The sequence below is a fragment of the Balaenoptera borealis genome (assembly GCF_965194805.1).
Source record: "Balaenoptera borealis genome assembly, chromosome: 20".
NCBI lineage: Eukaryota > Metazoa > Chordata > Mammalia > Artiodactyla > Balaenopteridae > Balaenoptera > Balaenoptera borealis.
The window spans coordinates 23709650-23736574 of record NC_138879.1 but is presented as its reverse complement, the minus strand read 5'-3'; the positions used below and the strand labels follow the sequence as shown (position 1 = coordinate 23736574).

Here is a 26925-nt window from a genome sequence, read left to right as displayed (position 1 = left end):
AGCCCTCACCCACAGCCCCCATCTGAACCTGGGATCCCGGGGAAGTTGGGGGAGGCTGCTGGATGGTTGGACCTGGAAATTTTGTCCAACCCAGTATTTTCTAAGCTGGTGAAAGTTTTTCTAATTGCTCTTTTGGACGGAAATGATACCGCTCCTTGAAGCAAGCACCTGGATTTATCCTCTTAGGGTGTGAAATAGCGTGAAAGTTTTTCCTCTGGCCTCCTTGGGTGGGGAGAGGGGGGTGCATGTAGGAACTGCCTTCTTTTTAAAAAAAAAGAAAAAGAAAAGCAAATCTAGACAAAATTCCTAGAGTTTTGTCACCTGGGTCTGCAGATTAAGCTTTTATATTTTGGTAGCATTCTGTAGCTGTCTGTTCCTTAATGAGGGTAGGAAATTTGGGGAGGGTGCTCTGGGGTCTTTTTTTCTTCTAATGGTTAGAGGATTCTGGGTCAAGGTGAGGCCAGAGAACTGGGCTGCTACCCCCTCCCCTCAATCCCAGACTTGCCAACCACCCTCTGCCCTGAGGACTCCTCAGAGTCAGAGTGGATATTTGCATATTTGAGGGGAGAGAATTGCGGCCTCTCCACCAAAAATGTAAAATCTTTATCAATGATGGAAGCTGTTGTGTCTCATTAAAAGGGTTTTGAAGTGGAAATAATAATCTTATTAACAGTAGTAATAATAACAAGGATGTTGCTTGTCTGGATGGTTATTTGATTCTGCTCTAGGATACATCAGAGGTGGGGAGTGGAGGAATCCGAAGGAGGCTGGGGTGGAGGCAGCAGGTCTTGGATTAGGGCCTCCAGCACAGGGTTGGGACTGGCCAGGAGCTTCAGGGATGTGGGGGCTTTTGGAGGTAAGAACATCGACGCTGGCACTTCTGCTCTCAGCCTCCTCCTTGTGGGTTCAGAGGGAACTGTGTTAACAGCTGCAGGCCCCCACCTCGGGCTTGGCTGTTTCTGCTTCCTCCACCTCAAGGCTCCAGGAAAAGGTCTATCTGGGGGCGGGGGGACTAGGAAGCGGAGCAAGCAGAGCTGGTGCTAAAAACAAATCTGAGGCTCATCTGCAGTATCTCACTTATTTCTCACAATACCCTAGCAAGGGAAGTACCATTGCTATCATTTTCCCATGACGCAATGGGTTCAGAAAGCTTAAGTGACTTTGCCCAAGATCACACAGCCAGAAAATGGTGGAGCTGAGATTTGAATCTTGAGCTGGCCAACTTCCAGACAATTGGCTTCACACTACCCCAGCCTCTTTTCCACTGTGGAAGGAATGGGACATGGTGTTAGGAGTCCTGATCACAAAATGACTTGCCAGGGAGGACTTTTCCAAAGCAGTCACATTTGTGTTCATGGAAACGTACTCCTGAGCTCCCAGTTTGGTGTCCTCAGAGGCTTAGAGGAGCCCATATTGTGTGGAGAGAGGCTTGACCACAAGAGAAGGTGTCCCTCAGCTCCAGGTGCTTGACCAAGCGCTGGCCAAGTCTGACTCTGCAATTACCAAGTTTCCCAGGCACCATCTTTCCCTGGCAAAATGCTGCCCTTGAACCTCAAAGCACCTGCTCTCCTCCTCCTCCTCCCACCCCCTCCCTTGTTTCTTTCTGTCCTCTCCCCTGCCCCACCCAGACCTCTCTCACTTTTCAAACATTTTCACCTCCATCGTCACCCCTAATCCCCACCCACCACAGCCCAGTGCCCCATGGCCTCCTCTCATCTTTCCTGTGTGTGGGGGGGGGGGGGGGGAGGTGGGTGGAGGGCTGGCAACAGCAGTGTAGTGAGGGCATCAAACACCAGGTGGCAGCAACAAGGCACCTTCACCTGGTGCCACCCTGGTGCCCCTTCTGTAGAGGGACCTAGCCAGGGAGAGGACACCGACACTGATGGACACCTTCTGCAGACAGGTGCTGTGTGCAGCCCCCATAGAAGGAAACAGGCTTGCAGAGCCCAGTGAAGGACTTGTCTGTGTGTAGGGAATCCCAGCCATTGGCGTGCTGAGCCCGTGGTGCCCAGTGATCCCAGCCCACAGCCAGTGGACCCAGGACTAATCCAGGACAGCGGTTGCCAGGAGAGGAATTAACTCGCAAAAGCGAATTTAGTTGTGGGCTGGCACCCTGCTCTGAGGACACAGCAAGACAGGCCAAGGAGGTGATTGCTCCAGCGAACATCGATGAGGGAATTCTGCTAAGAACTTCAGAATTCTGTGTGTCTTAGCACTGCTCCAGGTGTGGGAGATGCTGACCGTGGCCCACGGAGCTAATTAATTCTTCTTGCTTTGAAAACTCCTGAAGCAGGCACAGCAGCCAGTGCTCACACACCTGCCAAATCAGATCAAAGCGCAGATTGGGGGCAGGGGGCAGCCTTGCAGAGGCCGCAGGTGGGGCCAATGTAGGCCCCACCGGGCTGGGGTCTGGAGGAAAGAGGCCCCGCCCCACGGCATAAGAGGAGAGAGCTGGAGTTTGAGAGCTGGAGGCTGCTTTGAGGGTACTCCAGACCTTCAAGGAGACATGGGGTAAAAGGAACCAGGAGGTGAGTGGAGGGGAGAACTAGCAGCCTTCACTGTTCCACACCCTTCCCCCTGTCCTGTCAGTTCCCACCTGACTCTCCCTATTTGCAGCATTTCCTGTCCCTGGGTCTCCCTGACCCCCACTTGCTCTGCTTTCTTCTCTCTGCTGTCATTCCTGCTCGAAACTGTACCTTGCAATTATCTTATCTTTCCATCTTTCTGCCAGGAAACTCCCGATGCTGAGTTCCCCTGGGATGCTCACTGGCAGGGCAGACGCAGCACAGTCTGTGTGCATCCTGCCTGGAGCTGCAGTCATTCGAGGAGAGAGAATGGGGCTGGGGCCATTAAAGCTGGGGGATGTCAGCTGCCGGCCAACCCACAGGTCTTTATGGCTCCTCTCAGGAGCCTCAAGCTGGAAACATCTTTGTTCTGAAAACTCAAAAGCAGAGTGGACGGTGCCCACTGCTGGGACTGTACCTAATGCTACAGTGGCCTTGCTACTTATGACCTCTTCTAAGGACACAGGATGCTTGTTTAGTCAGTCAACAAACATTTCCTAAAGACCAACTTTGCCAGGCACTGTCCTGGGTGCTGAGGATACAGTGATAAACAAGATTATCCTTAAGATGGTCCCTATCCTTAAGATGTTCGCAGTTTTTGGGGGAGATAAGCAAGACAATCAGTGACAGAGTACAGGGAGGAAGGGAGGGCTGTGCAGAGGAAGGGCCCCTAGCCCAGGATTGGGGTGGGGGAGGTTCAAGGAAGGCTTGGGGGAGGGGCGTTTGAGTAAAATCTTCAAGAATGAGTAGAGTTTGTCAGGTGCAGAAAGGGAGGTGAGGCACAGGGAGGAGAGTAGCCAAGCAGTCTTGAGAGGGGTGGGGCGTGAGTGCAACAGCTAAGGATACAGGAAATGCATCCTGTCCAGAGGATGCATGGAAATAGCCCAGCCTTCAGAAGACATGGAGCTCATCCTGCCTCTGCCAGGATAAGACAACTCAGGGCCTCACTTTTCTTGCTCTGGTGAGAACGACCAAAACCATAATGTCCTAGGAATATCGTAGTTGTTATTCAACGGCTGTGTGAAAGGGGCCACATTCCGCGAGGGGCCAGGAAGGGCAAACTCCCAATGAATGCCTCAAGAGAGATGAGACGGGAGGAGGCAAGGATTGCCAGGTCTCCCACCACGATCTCAGAGATTCCCACCCAATGTCGCAGGCTTGGGAATGGCTCTCCGGTAGCAAGATGAGAAGGCTGGGGCCAAAGAGGATGGTGCTGCAGCCACAATGCTGAAGACAGGACCCAAGCGTCCTAGCCCCAGACTGGAGGAAGGGTTAGTGGAGGATTCCCAGCTGCTCCCCATAGAAGCCTAGATCAGCAGGGCGGGAAGAGACCTTAGCTGGCATCTTGTCCAAGTTGCTCAAGAAAATGAGTCCCAGGGACATCACGAGGCTTGTCACACAGTATACTAAAGGTTCTGCCCAAAGTGTGGAGGGGCGTTGGAGGTGACTCAGTCAATCCCTGCCCTCAGGAACTTCACAGACTGGCAGAGAAGACAGATTCTTCACAACTAAATATAACCGAAGATACACTGCTACAAGAGTGTGAAAGCTCTATAGAGTCTGGCTCAGAGACGGAGGGGGCTGGGAGACTGGGTGAGTGGAGGGCGGGGGGCAGACAAAGGGCTGAAAGGACTTGCCAGGGGTGGGGGAGAAGCCCCCAGTCCGCTGCCTGGGGAAGGGAGAGGCTTGTCCACCCTGCTCCCACCCCCACCTCATGCCGGGCTCAGATCTCTGTTCTGATAGCCCATGGCTGAAGAGACTTCCTTCTGGTGACTTCCTGCCTGCCCAGAGGGATAGGAGATGGCTGCTGCTTCTGTGCTGTCTTACTGGCACCCAACCACACCTGCTGCTGAGCAGGCAAGCAGGAAAACGCATTGTTTTAAGAACAAGGGCAGGGAAGGGATCACCTGGGCAGACCCTACAGACAAGAACAAGGTTGGGAGGCAAGGGCAGAGGAGAGATGGGCCAGGGGAAGAGGTGCTGGGGGAACGGCGGATTCCTTCTCAACGCCAACAGGGGTGGTGAATTGGCTTCTGGGATCCTGTTAGGGAAGAGAGGATGACTGGGGGAGTGGAAAATGGAGGGAGGGAGGGAGGGAGCGGTCCCAGCATGGCCAAGCTGTGGCAAGCAGGAGAAGGAGGCCATTGACCCCAAAGCCATATTACTGATGCGGAATGTGGAGACTCAGTCTCAGGAGGAATGTGCTAATGTGGCGCCTTTCCCGGGGGCCTCACCTGCCCATCCCCCACCCTTACCAGGCTGAAGTGGAGGAAACTAACATAAGGTGGTTGCCTACTAAATGTGCCAGGAGATGTGCTTGATGCTTTACGTACCTTTCCCATTTAATCCTCAGAGTAACCCTGTGACATAGGTACTATGATCATCCTTGTTTTCCAGATATGACCGTGGAGGCAGAGAGTGGTGCTGAAGCAGCAGGTGCAAAATCAGGGAGGGACAGAACCACAGGCAGGCAGCAACTTAAGAGAATCATGGGAAGCCACCATCTGGATGACGTTGGGACCCCCTCCCATCCCTCTCTCCTTAGGTGTACACACACACACACACACACACACACACACACACACACACACACACGTGCGCTTTCTGTGTTGGTGTCTGCCAGTTCCCGGACAACTTGTGGGGCAGAGGTAGCCTCTAGATTGTCTGGGCACACAGCTCTTCCCATTTCACAGATGAGGAGACTGACATTCAGAGATGAACGTGACAAGGATTTATTCACGGAGGGAGTCTTGCTAAGTCCCTTTTCATGTCCCTTGACTCCTGGGGGCCCACCTCCCCCCCCACCTCTCCGCAGAGTCGTGTGTTGTGGGAGGGGGTGTGTGTCCCTTGGAAACAGACCCTGCTCCAGCCCTATCAGCCTCATCTTTCTGGGGCATCTCTCCGGCGCGGCCCAGTGGCCACCCGAAGGGCTTGTCACTGTGTCAATGGCCCGCCGCCACTGTCCCAAAATCCCTCCGGGAGCCGCAGTTTCTTAGAGGCGCTGTCTCAATTCGACCCAAAGGGCCTGGGGGAAGGGCTTGGAGGGGCGGGCGGGGGCGGAGCGCGGGGCTGGAGGCGGCTCTGGGCGGGCGCTAGGTCTGTCCCGGGCTGGTAGAGACCGTGCTCGCCGTCCTCGCAGCCGAGCTCCGGCCCCATGGACGCTCTGTGCGGCTCCGGGGAGCTCGGCTCCAAGTTCTGGGTAAGGAGGTGTCCCGGGACTGAGGGCGCGCACCGGCGAGCCCTTAGGCAGCCCCGGGGAGGGGGCGATGTGATGCCAGGAGGGGGCCTGGTGGCGCCGCCCAGAGCCAGGTCCCTAGTGGCCTTCAGGACCTGCCCTGTCCTCCCCAGACACATGGGAGAGCCTGGGAAAGCCAAGTACTAGGCTCCTCGAGGGCTTGGTGGGTAGCATCCTGAATTCAGAAAGTGCCCGCACTTGCCACCTCACCCCAGTCCCTCTCTGGGGCTGACCTCAGGGTGCAGAAGTGGCATTTCCCCATTACTAGATCCTGATGACACTTCAGCGCCTGCCCCATAGACTAGGGCTTGGATGCCCACTCCCACAGCCGGTCAACCAGGTGCTTTGGGATCCTGGCTCCACTGGGCTTCCCCCTTCTTAAACGGTTCCTGCCTTCTTGGGAAAGCTTCCTTCTTTGCTCTGGGCAAGAGCCACCAGAGAGGAGGTGATCCTCACTGCACCGGCCTCAGGAGGGAGAGGCAGACCTCACTCTGGAGGCAGGCCCTTACAGGTATAGGATAGCAGGATTTCCTGGTCCCACCCTCTCCTTTTACAGATGGGGAAGGGGAGGCCTAGAGACTTGCTCAATGTCATCCAGTTAGAGGAACGCAGAGCTGGGATAGAAAAGCAGGCCTTTTCACTCAGGCACCAAATCCCTTTCTAAGACATCAGGCTGCTTTTCAGGCTGCTGACTCCAGACCCGCAGCATAGTTAAGTGCAGTCCATGTAGACAGCCCAAGAGCTTTCTTACAGCTTTCCAAATCTACTCACGGCAGCTCCCTTGATCATCACTGCAGCTCTGGGAGGCAAGTGGTGGTGTGTCTCCATTTTACAGATGAGCTCAGATTCAAGGGGCTTGTCGGCGATCATCCGGGGGCTGCCCAGCATAGGCTGGTCTCAAATCCAGGGCCTCAGAATCCCAATCTCTAAATCTTTTTGCCATTTCAAGTATTTGTACATATGTGCTTGGTGTTGTGTGTGCCCAGTGTGTGTTACCCATGGGTGGATGCTTGTGTGGGCGTGTGTGCATGTGTGTGCACATGTGTGTGCCCATGTGTGTACATAAGTGTGTGTATACAGTCAGGAACTCCACTCTTGGGCTGTATTTGGGCTGGACTGAGGGGGGTTACATGGATTTTTGAAATGTGGGGCAATGGAACACCTGTAAAAAATATCTTTGGGGATCTGTTTTATTCTCTGGGTCACTAAATGGTTAATCAGAGATGGTGCAGCTTCTCTGCGGCTGCCCTTCTTGCCACAGGAACCCTGTCTGTCATCCAGCCTGGCCTGGTCGCGTGTTGCCAGCATCCAGAGTTTGCCCCTTTGGCTCAAGAGTAGACTTCCTCTCACTGCCACTTGAGCCTGGCTGATGTGGCTACAGCATGGTCACGGTGTCTGAGGTGGCCAGGCGCAGGACTTGTAAATTAAGGGGGCAGATGTGCCCAAGCCTCAAGTGCAAGGGCCCCCTGTTCCTGGGTGGACAGTTAACCCTGAGAGCTTAGGACTGTCCAGGGACAGGCTTCAAGGGACCAGGAGTTGGGGAACTCAGGACTCCCTCCCTATTCTCAGCTTAGAGATCCTTTGGCTCTACCCTTCCATGATACTGTGGAATCAAGTGTCAGAGCTTGGGGGCTTGGAGCAGCTGGCCCTGCCCCTCATTACAGAGCTGGGGAAACTGAAGGAATGGACTTGTCAAGGTCACATGACAATCAGCTATGCAGTGCTGGACTGGGAAACAGGACCCTGAGGTATGGCTCCAACTTTGCCAGTGCCTGACTGTGAACATTTGGGCTTCTGGACTCCCGGTCCCTGAACTTCCTGTTGCTCATGAGCTGTGTGTACCTCCTCTGAGAACCTCAGGGTCCATGGGAGGCTCAGCTATGTTAGGTCCAAGGGATGACTCCCTGGAGGTCTCTACGAGGATACCTCAAATGACAAGGGAACTGACCACTCCTCTTCCCGACCTCAACGTCTAAACACCTTCCATCTTCCACATTATCTTCTTGGCTCCTGAAAGCTGTTCCAGGCTGTACCCAGTGTGGCTGGTGACTGGAGGTGGAGTGGGAAGAAACCAGGAAGGTTCCCAGCTCATCCTCTGAGGGTTTGCAGAGCTGAGACAAGGGAGGCAGGGTCTGAAGCCCAGAGGCTGGAGCTATAACTTTAGCTCTAGCTCAGTTACCCCAATGACCTGGAGTTCAGGGCTATTCATTGGTGCTGTGCTAGTTTGCATCTCATTTTCATTGTATATTATTCAGGTATACTTGTCCCTGAACCTTTTATCTTAGGGGCCTGTGGGTGACCCACCTTGTTGGAAGTAGTTCAGGGAAGCCAGGAGATACCTGAGCCAAGGGTGAAAAGGTGGGGGAGGGGGACATGATTCAGGCCCCTCTGGGCCACTCGTTTACTCTACCAAGACTTTTTTGCTAGCTTATCTGTACAGCCTCAGTTTTTCCACCTGTGAAATGGGGAAGTAACCCATCTCTTAACTGCCTCACAAGACTGTTGTGGAGATCAAATAAGATAGGGAATGTGAAATGATTTGAGAACTTAAAACTCTCTGTTGGTGACAGGTCATGATATTCCTGGGAAGAGGAAGAAAGAGAAAGAGATATGAGGTTAGAAGGAGGTGTTAGATTTGGGAAGACCTACAAGAAAGGGGCTGGCATGGCTGTTGTGCCATGGGCTCCCATTTCAGCTGTTTGCTGGGGAATTTGTGGCTAAATCCATCCACCTCAGCCCCAGCTAAATGTGAGGGTAGGAGACCCAGGGGACCCCCGGACATGCACACACACATCATGCACTCACACATACTGTGTACTGAGTGAGTGACTCATCCTTTCTTTGACTCTCTCTCTTACGTCTACCCACTTTGGGGTGGATTACCAACATCTCTGATCATGCTTGGGAGTTTCATGGGAAATAAATTCCAAGAGAATGAACTGTGATCAAACAGCCCAGCCATCTTGGAGCCAGAGATGCCTCTAGAACAAAGAAGGTGGAAGTGTCCCTTTGCTGTACCTCATTGCCCCCTGCCTGGAGGATTACTCCGTTCTGAGCAGTGGAGTTGGGCAGCACCAGTGGTGAAGAGAGTTCACAGAGGAAGGGCCTGGGGCTGTTTGCCCTCAGGAGGTCTTGACCTGTTTGCAGAATTAGCTTTCATCTCATGGCTCCAGGAAGTTCCTGGGAGGCTGATGCGGCTTAGAAATCCAAAGGTCCTAACCAAACAACTGGCAGAGGCAGGGCCCCTGAGGTTAGGCCGGTGGATAGGAGGCAGACACCCCTCCGCCTACTGGACACCAACCCCCACCCCCACCAGGAACGCAGTCCTCCCTGCCAGGCCAGGACCACTAGAATCCCTTCTCTCCATCCCATCTGGGGCAACAAAGCTGGTGCTAGACCACTTTGAGCCTCTGAGCTTCTGGCTTCTGGAAGAAAGATTTTGTCCCTTGTGGCCCCAGGCTGGCTTCTCCCAAGCCCTGCTGCTCCCCGACTGCCCTGGGCCTGGTCTGGAGGGCTGGAGACTTAGGAAAGGAAGTGAGTCAAGGAAGTGGCATTTGGGAGGGCACTTTGCCAAGCCCTCCTGCTGGTCCCCTGACCAGGAAATGGTCTTGGAGCGTGGGGCCAGCCAGGGAGGGAGATCCCAGCGGGGCCTGCCCGCTGACCCGCCCAGGAGGCAGGATCAGAGCACCTGAGTTGTGTCCACCCCTCCCTGGTGTGGCTGTCCCAGGGGCAACAGGTGCAGCAGGATCCTGAGAGAGGCGGGGTGAGACTTGGATGTGCCACTGCTGTGTGACGGGGCCCCTCCCCTCCCCTGCCTGGAGCTGCTCCTGTTTCCAGGGCTGGGGCCAGGTGGTGGTGCTGGGCTTGGGGCGGGGGGGGCGGTGCTAACAGGGGCCTAACCCTGGCTTGGATTTCTCCTTCTAACTGGATACTCAGGCTTCTAGTCCAGTGGCTCCCAGAACGCCAGCTAGTCTGTTATCCCGTGATGGCAACCCTTCCCCTGAGCTCTATGAAAAGAACTGCAGCAAAGAGGTGATTTGAGGGCAGGCTGTATGGCCAAAAGATTTTTAATGTTTCAGGTGATCTGGACACATGTGTTCTCTCCCCAAGGTGGGCTGTCATGTTGGAGCCCTAACGGGGACTGGGGCTCTGGAGCTACAGGGCCTGGGTTCAAGTCCTGGCGTCAGCCCATGGGAACTGGGGCCGGTCACTTTCCAGCCACGAGTCTCAGCTGGTGTGAACATTAAATAATAATCTTGGAACGCAGTGGTGTTCAAATAAGCAAAGCTGTTGCTGGCTGGCAAGGCCCCTTTCAGAAACAGACGCGCAGGCCAGGCTGTGAGCCAGGCCCCCACCCCCACCCCCACCCCCAGGCCCTTCCAAAAGCCGCAGTTTCAGCCACAGCACATGTGAACAGCCCCTTGCCCCTTCTGCACCTCCATTTCTGCTGAGATAAATGAACTTGTCAGTTGATCCCTTCTCCCCACCCCACAGGATTAAGGAAGTCATTACTCTTCTCGTGACAGAGGCTATCAACAAGCCTGGGGCCCCAGGGGCTGGGAAGTCCCTGAAGGCGCCGTGGCCCAGCTGGGGCAGAGAGCTCTGGGGTCCTTACTGCCCCCTGCCCCCTGCCCCCTGCTGGGGTCTGCAGGGATTTCAGTCTTGGTGCCTATGAAGGGGCCCCTGCTGTGTGGTCCATTCTGGGTGCCAGACCTTATCAGCCCCATCCAGCTGTTTAATCACATTGTTAAGGTAGCTGTTGTTGCCATGGAAACTGTGTGGGTGGCAGTGGGGGAGGGGCTGTGGGCTCAGCTCCCAGACCAACTGGTGTTCTTCGGAATGGGAATTGGGGGCCAGTGGTTTGAGAAGGGGTCACCCACTGGGTTCTGTGGGATTGCAGGGAGTATCATGGGATCCAGGAAATGACCTCCACCAACCATGTCGTTTACACTTAGCTTTGTTTGGGTCAGAGAGCCCCTCACGTGCGTTGGTGTCAAAGAGAGAGTATCCTGAGTTCCCAGGCATACAGCTGCAGAAGCGGGCTTTGGAGGGTGACTTTCATTTATTTGTTCACTCATTCTTTCTTTCTTTTGTTCAACAAATGCATAGGAGTGCTGTGTCTGTGCTAGGAACTGTTCTAGGCAATGGGGAATACGCTGGTCAGCAGAACTAACAAACCCGCCCTCACGGAACACATATTCCAGTGAGAGAGGACAGAAAAACGATAAACATAAGAAATAACTCAATTATATACTATCCTAGAAAGTGATAAGGACTATGGGGAAAATAGGACAGGCCAGCAGGGATGGGGATGCAGGAGCACGATGGGGGTTACAGTTCCAGGTTTAATTAGGAAGGTCAGGGTGGACCTCCACGAGAAGGTGAGGTCCGATCACAAGCTTGCAGGTGACCAGGGCACGAGGCACAGCACCGCTGCCTTGAGGCAGGCACAGGCCTGACATTTGGGGACCACACTGAGGCCAGGAGGCAGGTGGGATGAGAGAGGGGAGTGGGGAAGCTGAGGTCAGAGGGACAGGGGAGCAGATAATGAGGGTCTCGAGGGCCCCCTGGAGACTTTGGCTTTCACTATGAGTGAAATGGGGAGCCCTTGGCAGGTTTTAACCAGAGAAGTGACATGGTGCATCACTAAGACGTCTGGCTTAGGTTTCATGAAGACTTGCCTCCAGCTGCTGTGCTGGAGGAGACTGCTAGGCCAGCGGCCGGCCTGGAAGCAGGGAGGCCAGAGAAGGCGCGACGCCACAATCCATGTGAGAGTGTGGGGTGGAGAGAAGCAGTCGGATCCTGGATATATCAGGGAGATCCAAATGAAGATGCCTTTTTATAGATTAAAAAGAGTCGAATATAGCCCTTTCATATCATTCAGCCTAATAATTTGAAGGTAGAGTGGACAGGATTTGCTAAAAGGTTGGGTGAGGGCTGTGAGAGAAAGAGAAAGAATCAAGGATGACTCAGAGGATTCCGGCCCGGGAGAAGGAAAGCATTGCCCTGCATCAAGGTGGGCAGGTTGGAGAAGGGGGGACGGGCAGGATTTCCGTTCTGAACATGTTGTGTGTGACGTGTCCTGTCGTTGTCCTAGCAAGCAGTCAGAGGTAAATAGCCTAAGGACACAGGCAAGGACAGGTACCCACTGTCTCCTGGAGAGGGCTCTGCCCAGCTGGGACATGCGTATCTGAAGGAAAGGAGCCCAGGCCGGATCTCCCTGTGGGTCAAAGCAGTCATCTGGTCCTCCCAAGATCTCTTGATTGTTGCCACAGTGGAACTTGTTTATGAAACCAAAACAAGGTCCCGGCAGCCTCTGCTCAGTCACCCGCTTCCTCCAGTGTTGCCCTATTTGAGTCAAGGAGCTTTGCTGTTCATTCTCCCCCACTGCGGGGAGCTGGCTGGGATGCTGTCATTACTCCCATTAGTGTGGAGACTGAGGTTCAGGGAGATGAAGTCTCCAAAGAGGCAGCCCACACTGGGTCCTCTGCATCAGGGTTTCGTTCTCCTCGGGACCACTCCCTGCCTGCCTCAGAGAGCCCTGACCCTGACCCTGACCCAGTGCAAGTGGTGATTCCTGGTTGTGTCTTTGAACTCGGGCCCCCGTCTACCTGTACACACTCTCCCTTGTCTGTCAACGCACAGACCTTGACTCACAAGGTCAATCTGGGCTGCTCCTCATACCTGGTCCTGTGCTGGGAGCTGGAAGGTGTGGGGCAGGAGAGGAGAGGAATAAGAGTAGGGCCCAGTGTCTATCCTGAAGGGTTCACGTTGCTGTAGAGAGAGGATGTATTCACAGGTGCAGGTCCAAGCAGCACAGGGTGAGAGAGACCCCAGCTCGGTGCCATGAGGCCTGGGTGTCCGTCCCAGCTCCCAACTGCCAGGTGTCCTTGGACCTGTTGCCAGAGCAGGTGGAGCCTGCTTTTCCTTTTGCCTAATATTGTTCGTCGTCTTTTCTTTTGGAATAATGACCACGTAAGTGCTATAATAAAATGCTACTGAAACATAAGGGGTCTTGATCACTCTCAGCTGATAGTCACCTATCTGGCTGCTGAGAGCATACAAAATAAAGCAAGGAAAAGCCCGCTGGAGGCTGGGGCACCCCAGAAATGCTTTCTGTAGGAGTTGAAGCTCAGCTTGGGCCCAGAGAGGTTGGCAGTTCACTCCAGGCCCGAAGACCAGATGGTCAGAGTTGGGGGTGGCCTTGGGCCAGCTATCTGGATGGCAACTAAGTGGATGGGATTAACGGGCTTGCCAAGCGTTAAAGCAGGGTGCAGCTGCCCCTTGACAGTGGAATGGATAAGTGCGTGGGTCCATTCATACAATGGACCATGTGCAGAAATGGGGAGGGAGAATCCCCACTCACACTCAACGCCAAGGATGACACCCCCAAACGCAGCGCGGAGAGAAGAAGCCAGACATGAAAGATCCAGGAAATGTAGGATTTCCTTTATAGGAAGCTCCCACATGGGCCAAATCACATGTTGTTGGAACTCAGAACAGTGTTCTCCTGGGATGAGGAGTGGCTTGGAGGGGGCACAACAGGGGCTTCTGGGGGCTGGCAATGTCCTGTTTCTTGATTCTAGTTCTAGTTACACAGGCGTGTTCAGTGTGTGAAAATTCACTGAGGTGTATACTTAAGCTGTGTGTACTTTTTCTGTAAGTATACTATACTTGGCTAAGAAATGTTTGAAAGAGGAAAACAATATGGGCCAGGGCGTCTGTCTCCCCTCCCCTGGTACAGCCTGATCAGGCCTACAGAATAACCCGCCTCTGTGACCCAGTGCCCAGCCCAGGGCCGTGTGCCCAGTGCTTAGCAAGAGTCTTCTGGTCCTTAGCTCGCATTGCTTGAGCGACTACTGAGTACAGAGCTCTAGAATTCAAGATGTACGCAGTACAACCTCTGCTCTCTGGGGTTTGAGTGAAACGCCCCAAAGAAGCATGTCCCTGGACCTCATGCTCCCCAGGGGCAGGGACAGGTCTGTTCTGAGTTTGCCTCCCCCTCCGCCTGGCTCATAGCAGGCCTTTATCTGAGCGTCATCAAGTGAAAGACATACTCCAGAAGGCGGCTCCGTCGTTAGGTGCTGACTTCAGAGCAGGAAGGGTGCTCAAGATGGGAGAGGTGGGTCCTAAGCCGGGCCCACCACCCTTCCCTGTAGTTGTTGGGATCTTGACAAGTGGAAGAAATAGGGACCAGCTGAGCGAAGGTGTAGGAGTGAGACTCCTACTCAGAGCAGATTTAGAGTGACGTGAGTTTGGCAGTGGGGGACAGGAGCAGTGGGAAGGCAAGGAGGGGTGCTTGGACTTGGCTCCGGGAGGAGCAGGAGCCCCTGCAGGTCTGGGGCCATGAGGCAAGGGGCACAACGCTGCCTTTCAGGAATCTTGCAGCCATGGGCAGGTGCTTTGGAGGCAGGGGGCTGACTCAGATGGGATTAGAGACTGAGGGTAGGCTGAGGAAAGGGAAGCAGGGTGTGCAGACCACTCCATGAAATATTTTCTTAAGATGGGATAACTCAAGCACATAGATAGTTTAATAGTTCACATAGATAGATAGATAGGTAGGTAGATAGATAGATAGTTCAAGGCCAGTTGTGGGACTTGAATGCCATGCTTAGACTTTGTCTTCTAGTCAGTAGGAAGCCACTGAAGGTTTAGAGGCAGGGTATAACATTATCCTTTTGTTTATTCATTTATTCAACAAATGCTTGATTTAAGTTATTTAAGCAAATTTTTGCTGAGCACCTACTATGTGCCAGGCACTGCTCTAGGTACTTAGGATACAACAATAAATGAAATAAAGATTCTTTCCTTCAAGAAACACACATGCCAGCAGAAAGAGATGAGAGAAAACATAATAAATTTCTAAATTATGTAGCATGTTAGAAGGTGGTAGGTATAAGGAAAAGAAAAAGCAGAGAAAGGTTAAGGGAGTGGATTGGGAATGCTGGGAGTAGGGTGCAAGTGAAATATTAAACAGGGTGGTCAGCCTAGGCCTCAATGAGAAAGAGAGACTTAAGGATGTCTAAGGGAGGAACGTTCCAGACAGAGCAGCCAGTGCAAAGACCCTGAGGCAGGAACATACCTATTATGTTCAGGAATAGCAATGAGGTCACTGGCTGGAGTGACATAGGAGAGGCGGTGAGAGAGGTCACAGGTTGGCGGGAAGGGACGCTGTGGGGGACCTTGTAGGCTCTTGTACGATGTGTAAAGTGGAGATGTCCAGTCGGCAGTTGGATTTAGAGTTGGGGATTTGGAGAGTGGTGGGGTAGAGAGATAAACTTGGGAGTCATTGGCATGTAGATGAGACTGGAAGAGATTGCCCTGGGGGTGAGTGCAAATGTAAAAGGAAATGGAGAAGAGGAAAGGACTGAGTTCCGGGGCACTCTGGTGCCAAGCAGGGGAACCAGCCAGGAGACATAGAAGGAAAGACCAGGGAGGAAGGGGAAGACCAGGAGAGTGTGGGCAGGGATCTGGGCCCATAGGGCATGGAAGGGAAGAGACCAGAACCCCGTGGAAATTGCTTAGGAAGAGGTGGGGGCCTGGGCTAGGCTGATGGCTGAGGGGCCAGGTGGGCGGGGCCTGGTGGGAGATGTTATCATCTCAGTGTTACCCTTGAAGAAACTAAGACCCAGAGAGGTGAAGGTCAAGCATCTTGCCTAAGGTCACACAGGTATTGAAAGGGGTAGAGCCAGTCGTAGTGAACAATATTTATATAGTCAAAAAAGTGTGAACTGTGAATATTTATTTAACAAAAGCCTGTGATGTTTCTACACTGGAAGGCTGAGGAAGTTCAAGTGGAGAGAATGTAAGAGAGGTACAGCTTTAACTTCCATAACAAAAGAAAATAGTGATTATCAAATAGTGGTAGATCATGTAACAATATTAAAAGCAACTTGCTTAAAAACATAGAAGTAGCTACCAGAACAAGTTAGCATATTTGAACATACTTACCCCTGGAAAGTGGAACTAGGGGTGGGGAGTGATGAGGCAGGGTACCATTTTCTTTTCATGTACCATTAGAATTATGTGCATGTTATAACTTTGACAAAAATAAAAATGACAATTATTTAAACTGGCAGTTAGAAGGTAGAGGGTTCTATCTTCTGGTGTTAAGAGTTGTCTCTAGGTGGATGGGATTGTGGGTGAGGTTTGGGGTTTTTTTTTGGCTGCCTTGGGTCTTGGTAGCTGCGCACGGGCTTTCTCTAGTTGCTGTGAGCAGGGGCTACTCTTTGTTGCGGTGCATGGGCTTCTCATTGTGGTGGCTTCTCTAGTTGCGGAGCATGGGCTCTAGGCACAGGGGCTTCAGTAGTTGCAGCATGTGGGCTCAGTAGTTGCGGCGTGCGGGCTCTAGAGCGCAGGCTCAGTAGTTGTGGCGCGTGGGCTTTGTTGCTCTGCAGCATGTGGGATCTTCCTGGACCAGGGATTGAACCGTGTCCCCTGCATTGGCAGGCGGATTCTTAACCACTGCACCACCAGGAAAGTCCCGTTTTTTTTAAGTTGTTTATATTTTATGAGCTTTCTGTAGAGACAGTCTAACACTTTGCAAGAAGGGAAAAAAAGATTAGTTCATCGGTGGCCTTGGGGGAAACAATCTTAGTAAAATATGTGTTTGAATGTGTTCCCCCATCTCTTTCCAGAAAAGTTCTTAGGTGCAAAGACAAAAAGCGGTCTTGTCTGGACTCAGTGGTTCCCTAAGACACGAGACTGTCAGTGCTAGAACCAGGACAGTTCTATGCAAACTGGGATGGTTGGTCACCCCAGCTTTGTTTACAAAGCTCTCTCCACATCCCCTTGCTCCTTTGAGTTCACACCCACTGAGGAGGTAGGTGGGGCAGGGATGGCCTCCCCCATTTTAAAGGAGAGGCAACTAAAGCTCAGAGAGGCTCCCTATCCCTTCCCTGGGAGAGCTTTAGAGAGAAAGTGGACTCTTCAACCATCTGCATATATTGCCTTGATAAAATTAAAAATTAATTTAAAATAAAAGAGCGGAAATCTAGAACGACAGAAAGCAGATCAGTGTTTGCCTGGGAGGGAAGGGCTGCAGAGGGGCACAAAGGAACTCGTGGAATGGTGGATTATTCTATATCTTTATTGTGGTAGCAGTTTTGCAGGTGTGTACAACTGTCACTCATTGGATTGTGCACTTCAAATGGGTGCAGTTTATTGTACTTAAATTAAACATCAATTAGAGAGACAGAGAGAAAATATGAGGAAATGGGGCGCCCTTAGCCTCCTGGAAGAGCTCACACTCGGGACAATGCCTGCTGGTTTGCACACTTAGACTTTCATGTTCACACACCTTCTGACCCCCAGAGCGCATGGCAGCTCTCTGGCCCAGCCCCCTCCCTGGAGCGTGAGCCCAGAGCTGTACAAGGCTGCCCCTGAATTCTTCTCTTTGTCCCCAGGACTCCAATCTGTCTGTGCACACAGACAACCCAGACTTCACTCCCTGCTTCCAGAACTCCGTGCTGGCCTGGGTCCCCTGCATCTACCTGTGGGCCGCCCTGCCCTGCTACCTGTTCTGCCTGCAGCACCGCCACCAAGGCTACATTGTTCTCTCTCGCCTCTCCAGGCTCAAGACGGTCAGGGGCTCAGGGCTCTCCTGCGGGTGGGACCAGGACCTAGGAGATTCTCCTTTTAATGGGTCCCTTTCCCCACCCTCAGTGACTGGTCTGGGTTCCCCAGTCTCACCCTCCCTGTGCTCAGGGCCATGGCAGCCTGCCAGCTGGGTCTGCAGCCCAGTGAGATAATCTCTGCTTGGGGAAGTTCAGTCAAGTTCTCCAGCAATGCTCTCCCCACCCTGGAGAAGCTTCTGGCCAGTGCCCAGCCCAGCCCTTGGGGGCAAGCCTGGGCAGGTCTGTTGGTTTCAGGAGCAAAGGCTCCTCCCCAGTGGGGACCATCCCTTTCTTTGGGAATGGAGTCCCTAACATATGCCCTGTTCATAGGCCTTGGGAGTCCTGCTGTGGTGCGTCTCCTGGACTGACCTCTTCTACTCCTTCCATGGCCTGGTCCACGGTTGGGCCCCTGCCCCCATCTTCTTTGTCACCCCCTTGGTGGTGGGGGTCACCATGGTCAGTGTGGGACCAGGGAATCTGGATTGGGGAGGATCTCCAGTGGGTTGTGGGATTGTGGTGGGGGAACCATGGGCTCTGAGGAGAAGGCTGGACATCTTAGGAGTGGGTAACCCCAGAAACATCTGGCCATGTGGCATGGGGAGGAATGGAGGCAGGTCCAGATGTGTGTGCTCTGGCCCAGCCTCTCCCGCCCTCCCTGAACAGCTGCTGGCCACCCTGCTGATCCAGTATGAGCGGCTGCAGGGGGTTCGGTCTTCGGGGGTCCTCATCATCTTCTGGTTCCTGTGTGTGGTCTGTGGCATCATCCCCTTCCGTTCCAAGATCCTTTCAGCTTTGGCACAGGTAAGCGGAAGAGAGGAACCTGCCAGGTCCAGTGCTGTCTAGGGATTGTCCCCAGAGCTCTAGGTCACTGCTGGGTCCCAGGCTCCTCCCTTCTGCCCCTCCCCAGCTCCCAGGACCTCCTCTGCTGTTCAGTCCTTTTTGTGTCATTCCCTACTTGTTGCATCTCTGCTGAGAAGCACACTGGTGAGCGGGGTGAGGACCAGTGTAACCCAGGGGAATGCAGCAAGATGCGGCCATTGTCGGCTGTTCGTGGGAACGTAGCAGCTACCACCAAGTGCAGTGTCTGTTCAGTGAGAGCAGGTGTGCAGACATGAACAGTTCTGGCTTTCCTGGAATCCTGTTGTCTTGTTCTCCCCTTTTTCCCCACCTCCCTCAGTTCCTGGCCTTCCTCTTGATCTTCAGTGGTGGGCGGGGGTGGTTGGAACACTGGGGATCAATCTAGTGTCTCCCTATTTCTCCATCTCAAGAGGAGGCAATCAAGGATATTCATAAGAGCACAGGCTGGGAACAACCCACTTACTCTTTGTGATCTTGGGCAAATTCCTGAACCAAGAGTCTCATTTCCTCAATTGCAAACTGAGTATCATAAGATTTCCTACCTGTTAGGGAGGGTTAGACAAGGTGATGTAGATGAGCAGGGCAAGTCTCCACAGAACAGTGGACCCCCTGTGACCTTTCCCATCTCTCAGAAGCCTCTGGGCAGGGGGACCCAGGTACCCACTTTTGCTGACTTCTACCCCAGAGGGGTCTGGTGCCCCAAAGGACTCCTTGGGGCAAGGACTGCAGGCCCAGGGCTTCCCAAGCTCTGATGCTGCTCTCCTTTCTCCCCCAGGGCAAGATCTCAGACCCCTTCCGCTTCACCACCTTCTATATCTACTTTGCCCTGGTGCTCTCTGCCCTCATCCTCTCCTGCTTCAGGGAGAAGCCACCGTTTTTCTCCCCCAAGAATATCGACCCCGTGAGTCTTAATGGAGGTGGGTGGTAGTGGGGGTGCCACAGCCCACTCCTCAGCCCAGCCCTCACCAGCATCCCCCATCCCTTCCAGTTCATTCCGTCTTCATGTCACCTCCACAGTGTGCAAACTAGGGCTTGCACACTGAGCAGGAGTGCTTCCTAGGAGCAGGAAGGAGCGAGGCACCCTCCTCCCTCTGCTCTGCCTTGAGAGGGTGGTGTGCACTCCTGATTTCCCCTGCCCCACTCTTGCACCTTCTAGAACCCCTGCCCTGAGGCCGGAGCTGGCTTCCTCTCCCGCCTGTCTTTCTGGTGGTTTACGAAGTGAGTTGGCTCTTCCCCAAGCCTGGGGGCCCGGGGGAGGGGGAATGGGGATGGATAGTTGGGGGATGAGAAAGAGGAAAGGGAGCAGGCCAGGAGTTCAGGGGCCTGAGGAGCTGTGAACCCCAGTGGGCATGGGGCAGGCGAGGGTTGGGAAACCTATCTGTTTGGGCTGGGGGCTGAGTACAGAGGCCGGTCCTGGCCCAGTTCTGATCCCAGGGCACAGGCCAGACCTGTGTCTGGCAGGCCTTGGGGACAGGCCTAGGGTCCTAGAGGGAGACCATAATTAGTTCCCAGCTATTTGGTCAGGGATAAGCTTGCAGCTGCCATTTCCTTGGGCACCCCTCAGAGCAGCTAGAGCAGGAGGATTGTGTCTGTGACCTGGGTGACAGCTCATTAACCATATTGTACTGAGGAGGGTCCTCGGGCTGGGGCTTCATCCAGCAGGCCTTGTCATCCCCCAGGGCCGCAGCCAGCATGGATTTTGTCATCAGGGCCCAGGAGTCAATGGGGCATCTGGGAAGGAGTGAGAAAGGGCTGGAAGTAGGAACTTGGGGTGGGAGGCAGTGACGCCCATCCTGCTCACTGTGGGAATAAAGGAACACTTTCCTTGGCCACAGCTCCCTAGGGACATCCTCCTCTCTGGAGACCCTTGTCCCCAGGCTGCTGAACTCTGACCCAGGGTGGTGCTGCCCGTCCGCTCCAGGTTGGCCATCCTCGGCTACCGGCGGCCCTTGGAGGAGTGGGACCTCTGGTGCCTGAACAAGGAGGACCGCTCCCACGTGGTGGTGCAGAGGCTGCTGCAGGAGAGGAAGAAGCAGCAAGAGCAGGCAGCGCGGTGAGGCCCCCCTCCTCCCCCGTCCCCGTGCCCCCCCCACCCCCACCCCTCCATACAGCCCAGGTCTCCTGCAGGCGAGGCTGGTAGACCCAGGAGATCACATGGCTGGGCGTGGGGAGAAGAGCAGGTGCAGGTGGTCCTGGGGTGGGCAGCTCAGGCCTGGGTCACCTCTCCCAACGCTACTGATGCTGGAGAATGGCTGACACTTTCGTAGCACTTACTCTGTCCCAGGCATTGTCCTTATCGTGCAGACTAACTCGGTTAATCTCCGACAGCTACTGTGCAGATTCTATTGCCTTTGTGTTCCAGATGAGGTCACTGAGGCACAGAGGTTTGATGATGCACCCAAGGTCCCCTAGTTGGTGGTGGCAAAGCCAGAATCCACACCCAGCCGTCTGGGCCCACAGCACTCACCACTGCACTGCCCTGCCTGACTTGAAGGGTAGATTCCAGGGACTTCCCTCAGGAGGGGAAGGGGCCGGGGGAGGAAGGTTGAGGCCAGCGCCCCCTCTCAATCCTGCTTCCTGCGTGGAGGCAGGGGCTGGAAGAGATGACCCTCTGGCTAAGGGCCTGCCCACTGGCAGACTGTCTCTGACCGATTACCCAGCCGAGAAAGCTGAGGCTCTGAGTCCTCCTTCTTCACCCCCCGTCCCCCCAGGACCGAAACCCCTTCCACCGACAACCTGGGGCCCAGAAATCCCATGCTGGTTCCGTCTGAGCCTCTGATGGCCGACTGGCTGTGAAGGAACCAGGGACATGGACTTGGTCAGCAGTGTCTTGGGCTCATGGCTTGGAGCCTCTGGAAGACCTAATGGCCCCCAGTCTGCCTGCTGCACCCCCTCTCTGTCCCTCCATGCCACCTCCACTCCCTCCCTGCTCAGCTTGCCAGTGACTAGACCACTAGCCAGCCCTGCCCATGTCTCCCTTCTTGTCAGCGTCCTCCCTGGAGCCAGCCCTGGGGAGGCATGGAGAGGGCCACAGGTTGGGAATTACTGGGTGTATAGTCCTTGAGGAGCAGTTAAGGCACCCCTTCATATATCCTCTAGCACCTGAAGGCACTTGGGGATTCTCAGCTGGAAAGTCTCACTGTCCTTCCCCCTCCCAGTTCTGAGAGCCAAGAAAGAAGCTCCCCCTCCTACCTGCTCCTCGCCAGCCCCTTGGCTTCACGGGGCCCATGTGCCCATTCCTACCCACTGCTCCTTCCTCTCCGGACCAGACACCAGGCTGCGGAGGCTTCTGGGAAGAGACTGTCCAGTGAGGGTGAGGTGCTGCTGGGGGGCCGGCCGCAGGCCCGGGAGCCCCCCTTCCTGCGGGCCCTGATGGCCACCTTTGGCTCCAGCTTCCTCCTCAGCATGTGCTTCAAGCTGATCCAGGACCTGCTGTCCTTCATCAACCCACAGCTGCTGAGGTCTGTCCATGCTCCCTCCCACGCACCCCTTCCCGGGAAAAGAGGCTGGCTGGCTGGCCGGCCTCGGGGACAATGTGTAGAGAAAAGAGCGCCAGACCAGGAACCGAAGGGGCTATCCCCACTTTCTGTGTGACCTTTGGCAAGTGGCAGAGCCTCTGCACCTCATTTCCCCATTCACATCCAACTTATCTGGACCAAGTACAACTGCCAGGTACCCTGATGTATACGTTAACATACATTCTCTCTTTAAATCCTCCTGACAATCCTACAGAGAGGTGCCCTTTTCCCGTTTTACAAACAAGGAAGCAGAAAAACGAAAAACAATCCAAAAAATGAGGAAATAGGAACTCAGAGAGGTGAAGTGACTTGGCCAAGGGTACACAGCTGGTAAAGATGGATTTGAGTCCAGGGCTCTGAACTCCATCTACGGTGCTCTTTCCAGATGATAGGCTCCGCCATCTATCACGTGAGTGGCTTGGGCTAGAAAGAGCTCTCAAATGAGGGGATGGAAAGGAGCTAGCAGCTGAGCCCTCAATCCTTTGACCCTCCAATCATGCATTTGTGCATTCATTCATTCAGTGAACATATTTTGAGCCCCCAGGGTCCCAGAATGGTGCCAGACACTAGGTATACAAAGATAACTCAGATATGGTCTTAAGGTCTTGTGGGAGAAACCAAAGTGTAAAGCTATTAGAGCACAGTGTGGGCGGAGGTGTACTTAGGTGTCTGAAAAACCCCCAGAGGAGCAAGGAAGCCAGCCTGGGAAGGGGCAGGGTACACTTGCCAGCCAGAGAGGTTATCAAGTTTGGAAGGACAGGCAATTTGCTAACTAGGTGAGGAAGGAGGGGAAGGTGCAGAGTCACAGAGGCCTGAAACAGCATGACTCAGGAACTCCAGGTACTTCTGAATGCTAGAGGGGGGGTGACCAAAGGAAGGGGCAGAACAACAAAGGGAGAGAGGGAGAGCTAAGGAAATCCTTGAAAGATTTGAAGCCAGGGAGGGGTGTCTGGTTTGCATTCTGGAAGGATCCCCTGCCAGTAGTGTGGGGGAGGCAGGGCAGGGTGGCCACATGGAAGTGGGCCAACCAGGTCCAAGGAAAGTCCAGGTCAGGAATGAGACAGGATTCAGGAGCTACTCTCTGGAAATGAGTGTTGGTGCCGGGGAGGGGTGGGGGGGAAAGGTGACCTGGGTTCTGGCCTGGGTAGCTGGAGGATGATGGATCTTTTGCTGAGATGGTGAACTCAGCAGGAAGAGAGACCTGGGCCCTGGGCAAGGTGGTGAGGGGCATCTTGGCCATTTTGGGCCTGAGTTGCTGGTGGCCCCCAAGGGGAGATTCCCAGCTAGCTGGAGATCACATTTGCAGAGCCATTGGGTGGAAGCCCAGGGTCCCATATCTGTGGCTAACCTCTCCCAGAGAGCCCGTGCAGAGGCCCCAGAGGGAGCCCTAGGGCATTCTGACAGGTATGGGTGAGCAGAAGACTAGCGTGGAGGGGACGAAGTTGGGAAAAGAACCCAGGCTGTGGAGCAGGGCACAGAGAACCCTTCTGGGGGAAGGCGTGGCCTCCAGTGAAGCAAGCTGACCAGTAAAATAGAGCCTGAGGAAGGCAACGTGGAGTTTGTTGGTGACTTTGCCAAGAACAGAGGCTGCGACACAGGGGAAGGGCCTGAGAACAGGGTTTCTGCAGTGGAGACGGGGCCAGTGGAGGTCTAGAAACTTCCTATAAAGGTTTTTAGTTTTCTAGGGTAACAGAGTACCATAGACTGGGTGGCTGAAAACAGAAATGTATTCTTTCACAGTTCTGGAAGCCAGAGGTCTGAAATCAAAGTGTCGGTGGGTAGGTTCCTTCTAGAGGCTCTGAGTGAGAATCTGTTCCACGCCTCCCAGGTTCCGGTGTGCTGGCAGTCCTTGGCATTCCTAGGCTTGGAGCCTCATCCCTCCAATCTCTGCCTCCATCTTTGCATGGCATCCTCCTGTGTGTGTGTCTGTCTGTCTGTCTGCATCTGTGTCTCTGTGTGCAAATCTCCCTCTCTTTTCTCTTATAAAGACTCCAGTCACTGGATTATGGGCCACCCTACTCCAATATGACCTTATCTTAACTTGATTATGTCTGCAAAGACCCTGTTTCCAAATAAGGTCACGTTCACAGGTACCAGGGGTTATGACTTGAAATGTCTTTTGGGGAGTTACACCCAACCCACAGCAGAAGAAGCCTGGCCATGACTATGGAGGTTGCTCCATGGGGTCAAGGGGAGGTTTGTCCTAACATGGAAGAGACTTGGTCATGTCAGTCGGCCAAGGCACAGAGCTGCCAGTGGAGAGGAGGATACTGAAGACCGGGAGAAAGGGGGCCAACGACGAAACGTGTTCCTGAGGAGGCAGGTGGGATCCAGGGCTTGGGAGGCAGGACCCGGCGTGGAAAGTTGAAAGGGCGCCTCCTGTCCTGAGGCAGGACAAAAGGAAGAGAGCAAGTGTTTGCAGGGAAGTTTGCAGTTGGCAGGGAGTTCTCGATGGGAAGATTTAAGTGGGCAGCTGCTGAGAGAGGTGGGGAGTGAGGACAGGTAAGAGGATAAGAGGTGAAAAGGACTGCGGGAGAGGAAGTAGATTAGGGCCCCGGAGAAGGTCACTGGGCAGCGTTGGAGACCACTGATATTGAAGAAGATGGATTTGAGGGGCGAGAGTCTGTGTGGTCAGGCAGTGGACTTCAGAGCCCTCGGCAGCCCAGAAGAAGGTGCAGGAAAGTCTAATCAATGGACATGTTGCACTGCTTCCTGCCACATGGCCCAAGGAGGCAAGAAAGGCAGGCCGGTGAGGCAGGTGGCCAGAGGGTGATAAAGGGGTGGGTGGTGGGGGGCCATGGTAGGTAGGAAAGGAGGTGCAGGCAGAAAGGAGTAAGGATGGAGGGCTTGAGGCAGCTCTGCGCCAAGTCCCCCTGGTCTGGGTGGGGGTGTGGAGGGCCAGCAGCCTCCACCTGAGAGGTTTCAGAGGCAGGGCAGAGTGGAGGCTGAGGGGAAAGGGGAGGGCCGCAGTAGAGGGAGCAGACTGGGGGAGCCCAGCCCACCCTCATGCCTCTCTCCTCACCTTGCAGCGTCCTGATCAGATTTATTTCAAACCCCACGGCCCCCACCTGGTGGGGCTTTCTGGTGGCCGGGCTGATGTTCGTGTGCTCCGTGATGCAGACTCTGATCTTACACCAGTATTACCACTGCATCTTTGTGATGGGGTTGAGGTTTCGCACGGGCATCATAGGTGTCATCTATAGGAAGGTCAGCTGGAGCAGGGCATTGGGGGGCTGGGGAGGCCCCTGGGGAGCTTTGGAGAGACTCGCGGGCCCAGTCCATCACCCTGCTGTCCACCTGCAGGCTCTGGTCATCACCAATTCAGTCAAACGTGAGTCCACTGTGGGAGAAATTGTTAACCTCATGTCAGTGGACGCCCAGCGCTTCATGGATGTTGTCCCCTTCATCAACCTGCTGTGGTCAGCACCCCTGCAGATCATCCTGGCAGTGTACTTCCTCTGGCAGGTGACTCTTCTTTTTTTTTTTTTTTTTAATATATTTATTTATTTATCTATTTGGCTCTGTTTGGTCTTCGTTGCTGCGCGCGGGCTTTCTCTAGTTGCAGCGAGCGGGAGCTACTCTTCCTTGCGGTGCGCGGGCTTCTCATTGCGGTGGCTTCTCTTGTTGCGGAGCACGGGCTCTAGGTGCACGTGCTCTAGGCGCACGGGCTTCAGTAGTTGTGGCTCACGGACTCAGTAGTTGTGGCTTTCAGGCTCTAGAGTGCAGGCTTAGTAGTTGTGGCTCATGAGCTTAGTTGCTCCGTGGCATGTGGGAATCTTCCTGGACCAGGGCTCGAACCCGTGTCCCCTGCATTGGCAGGCGGATTCCTAACCACTGCGCCACCAGGGAAGCCCTGGCAGGTGACTCTTGAACCCTGATCTCTGCCCCCTTCCTCTGACCTTCTCCTTCCTTCAGATGGGACAAGAGAGGGTTATTCTGGGTCAGCAGAGGGGTGGGGGACAGGACTGTGAGGATGCTGGTGTCTGCAATCAAATCTTTCTAGCCTGTGTGATAATCCTTCTCACAGAACCCAGGGGAGGGAAGAGGGGCTTGGAGGCAAGGTGGGTGTGACTCTGACTGTCATTGCCTATCTGTATTTGCCTTCCTGTGTGTCTGGACACCCTTCTATGTCTGCCTGTTTGTCCCTATCTCTTGTCATTATCTGATGGCTGGCTGTTTTTGCAAATGTTTTCGTCATTTCGGCTTTATCTGTATGTCTGCTTTTTGCCATCCATCTGTTTGGCTGACCACTATCTTTTGCTTCTTGCCCGTCCCTGCATTTCAGGTCAATAGGCCTCTGTCTGCTGGGTTCTGTCTATATACTCTGTCTGTCTGTCTAGTGTATCTATTGTGCCTCCTCAGAACCTGGGTCCCTCTGTCCTGGCTGGAGTCGCTCTCATGGTCTTGCTGATCCCGCTCAATGGAGCCGTGGCTGTGAAAATGCGTGCGTTCCAGGTGGGTGCCAGCAACTGCGCTGCTCCTGCCTGGGGCCTTGGCCAGGTACCTGGCGGAGGGCAGTCACTAACCTGGGCCTTACCAACTACCTCGCTCACTGAGTACGGATGGCTCCAAGCCACTTTCACAAACCTTAGCTTACTCTAGCCCCCAACCCCGAGAGGGTTTTAGAAACATTCTCATTTTGCAGCTGAGGAACCAAGGCCCAGAGAGATGATAGCAATCTAGAATCAGGCAGAGCTGGGATTCAAACTTGCCTCTTCTGGTCTAATGAGAGTTTCTCCACCACCCTGTAATGAGTGTAAACAGCCAGTCATTCAGTCCTTTATTTGCAAACATTTATTGATGTCTTCCCTAGCTTCCCACTGTACATAGAATAAATGACAAATTCCCTACCACCACCCACCAGGCCCCTGCTCACCTTTCAAGCCCTCACTCCCTGGGATATGGCCAAGTTTCAGCCAGTATGGCCTTTCTTTTCTCCAAATCAACAAGCTCTGAATACCTCTGGGCTACCATGCATACTGTTCCCTGGAGTGTGCTTCACCCTTCCTTCCTTGCCCAGTTCCCTCCCTTCCTTCACCTCCCAGCATAAACTCTGATTTCCCAGTCCCTACCCCATTATTCTCTCCCAGAATCCTGTAACTCCCATCGGAGTATGTGTAACAATTTATTAAGCA

The 26925-nt window shown here is 54.0% G+C and overlaps 1 protein-coding gene across 9 annotated transcripts in view; it reads left to right on the top strand.

Annotated features, from left to right (window-relative positions):
- The first annotated feature begins 5656 nt into the window (after positions 1-5656).
- Positions 5657-26925, top strand: part of ABCC3 (ATP binding cassette subfamily C member 3) — a 42794-nt gene continuing 21525 nt past the window's right edge. For 7 of the 9 annotated variants that reach the window (XR_014238531.1, XR_014238532.1, XM_082372545.1 and 4 more), the window contains exons 1-11: positions 5657-5763; positions 17205-17381; positions 17745-17870; positions 18078-18215; positions 19048-19173; positions 19429-19490; positions 20194-20325; positions 21542-21733; positions 24820-24997; positions 25094-25255; positions 26153-26245. Coding sequence is in view for 7 of the 9 variants with exons in the window: in XM_082372545.1 (XP_082228671.1) it covers positions 5719-5763; positions 17205-17381; positions 17745-17870; positions 18078-18215; positions 19048-19173; positions 19429-19490; positions 20194-20325; positions 21542-21733; positions 24820-24997; positions 25094-25255; positions 26153-26245 (1431 nt within the window). In the remaining 2 variants the exon portion in view is untranslated. Of the gene's footprint in view, positions 5764-17204; positions 17382-17744; positions 17871-18077; positions 18216-19047; positions 19174-19428; positions 19491-20193; positions 20326-21541; positions 21734-24819; positions 24998-25093; positions 25256-26152; positions 26246-26925 lie in introns of those variants that run through there. The other 2 variants (XM_082372547.1, XM_082372548.1) reach the window with 2 other exon arrangements.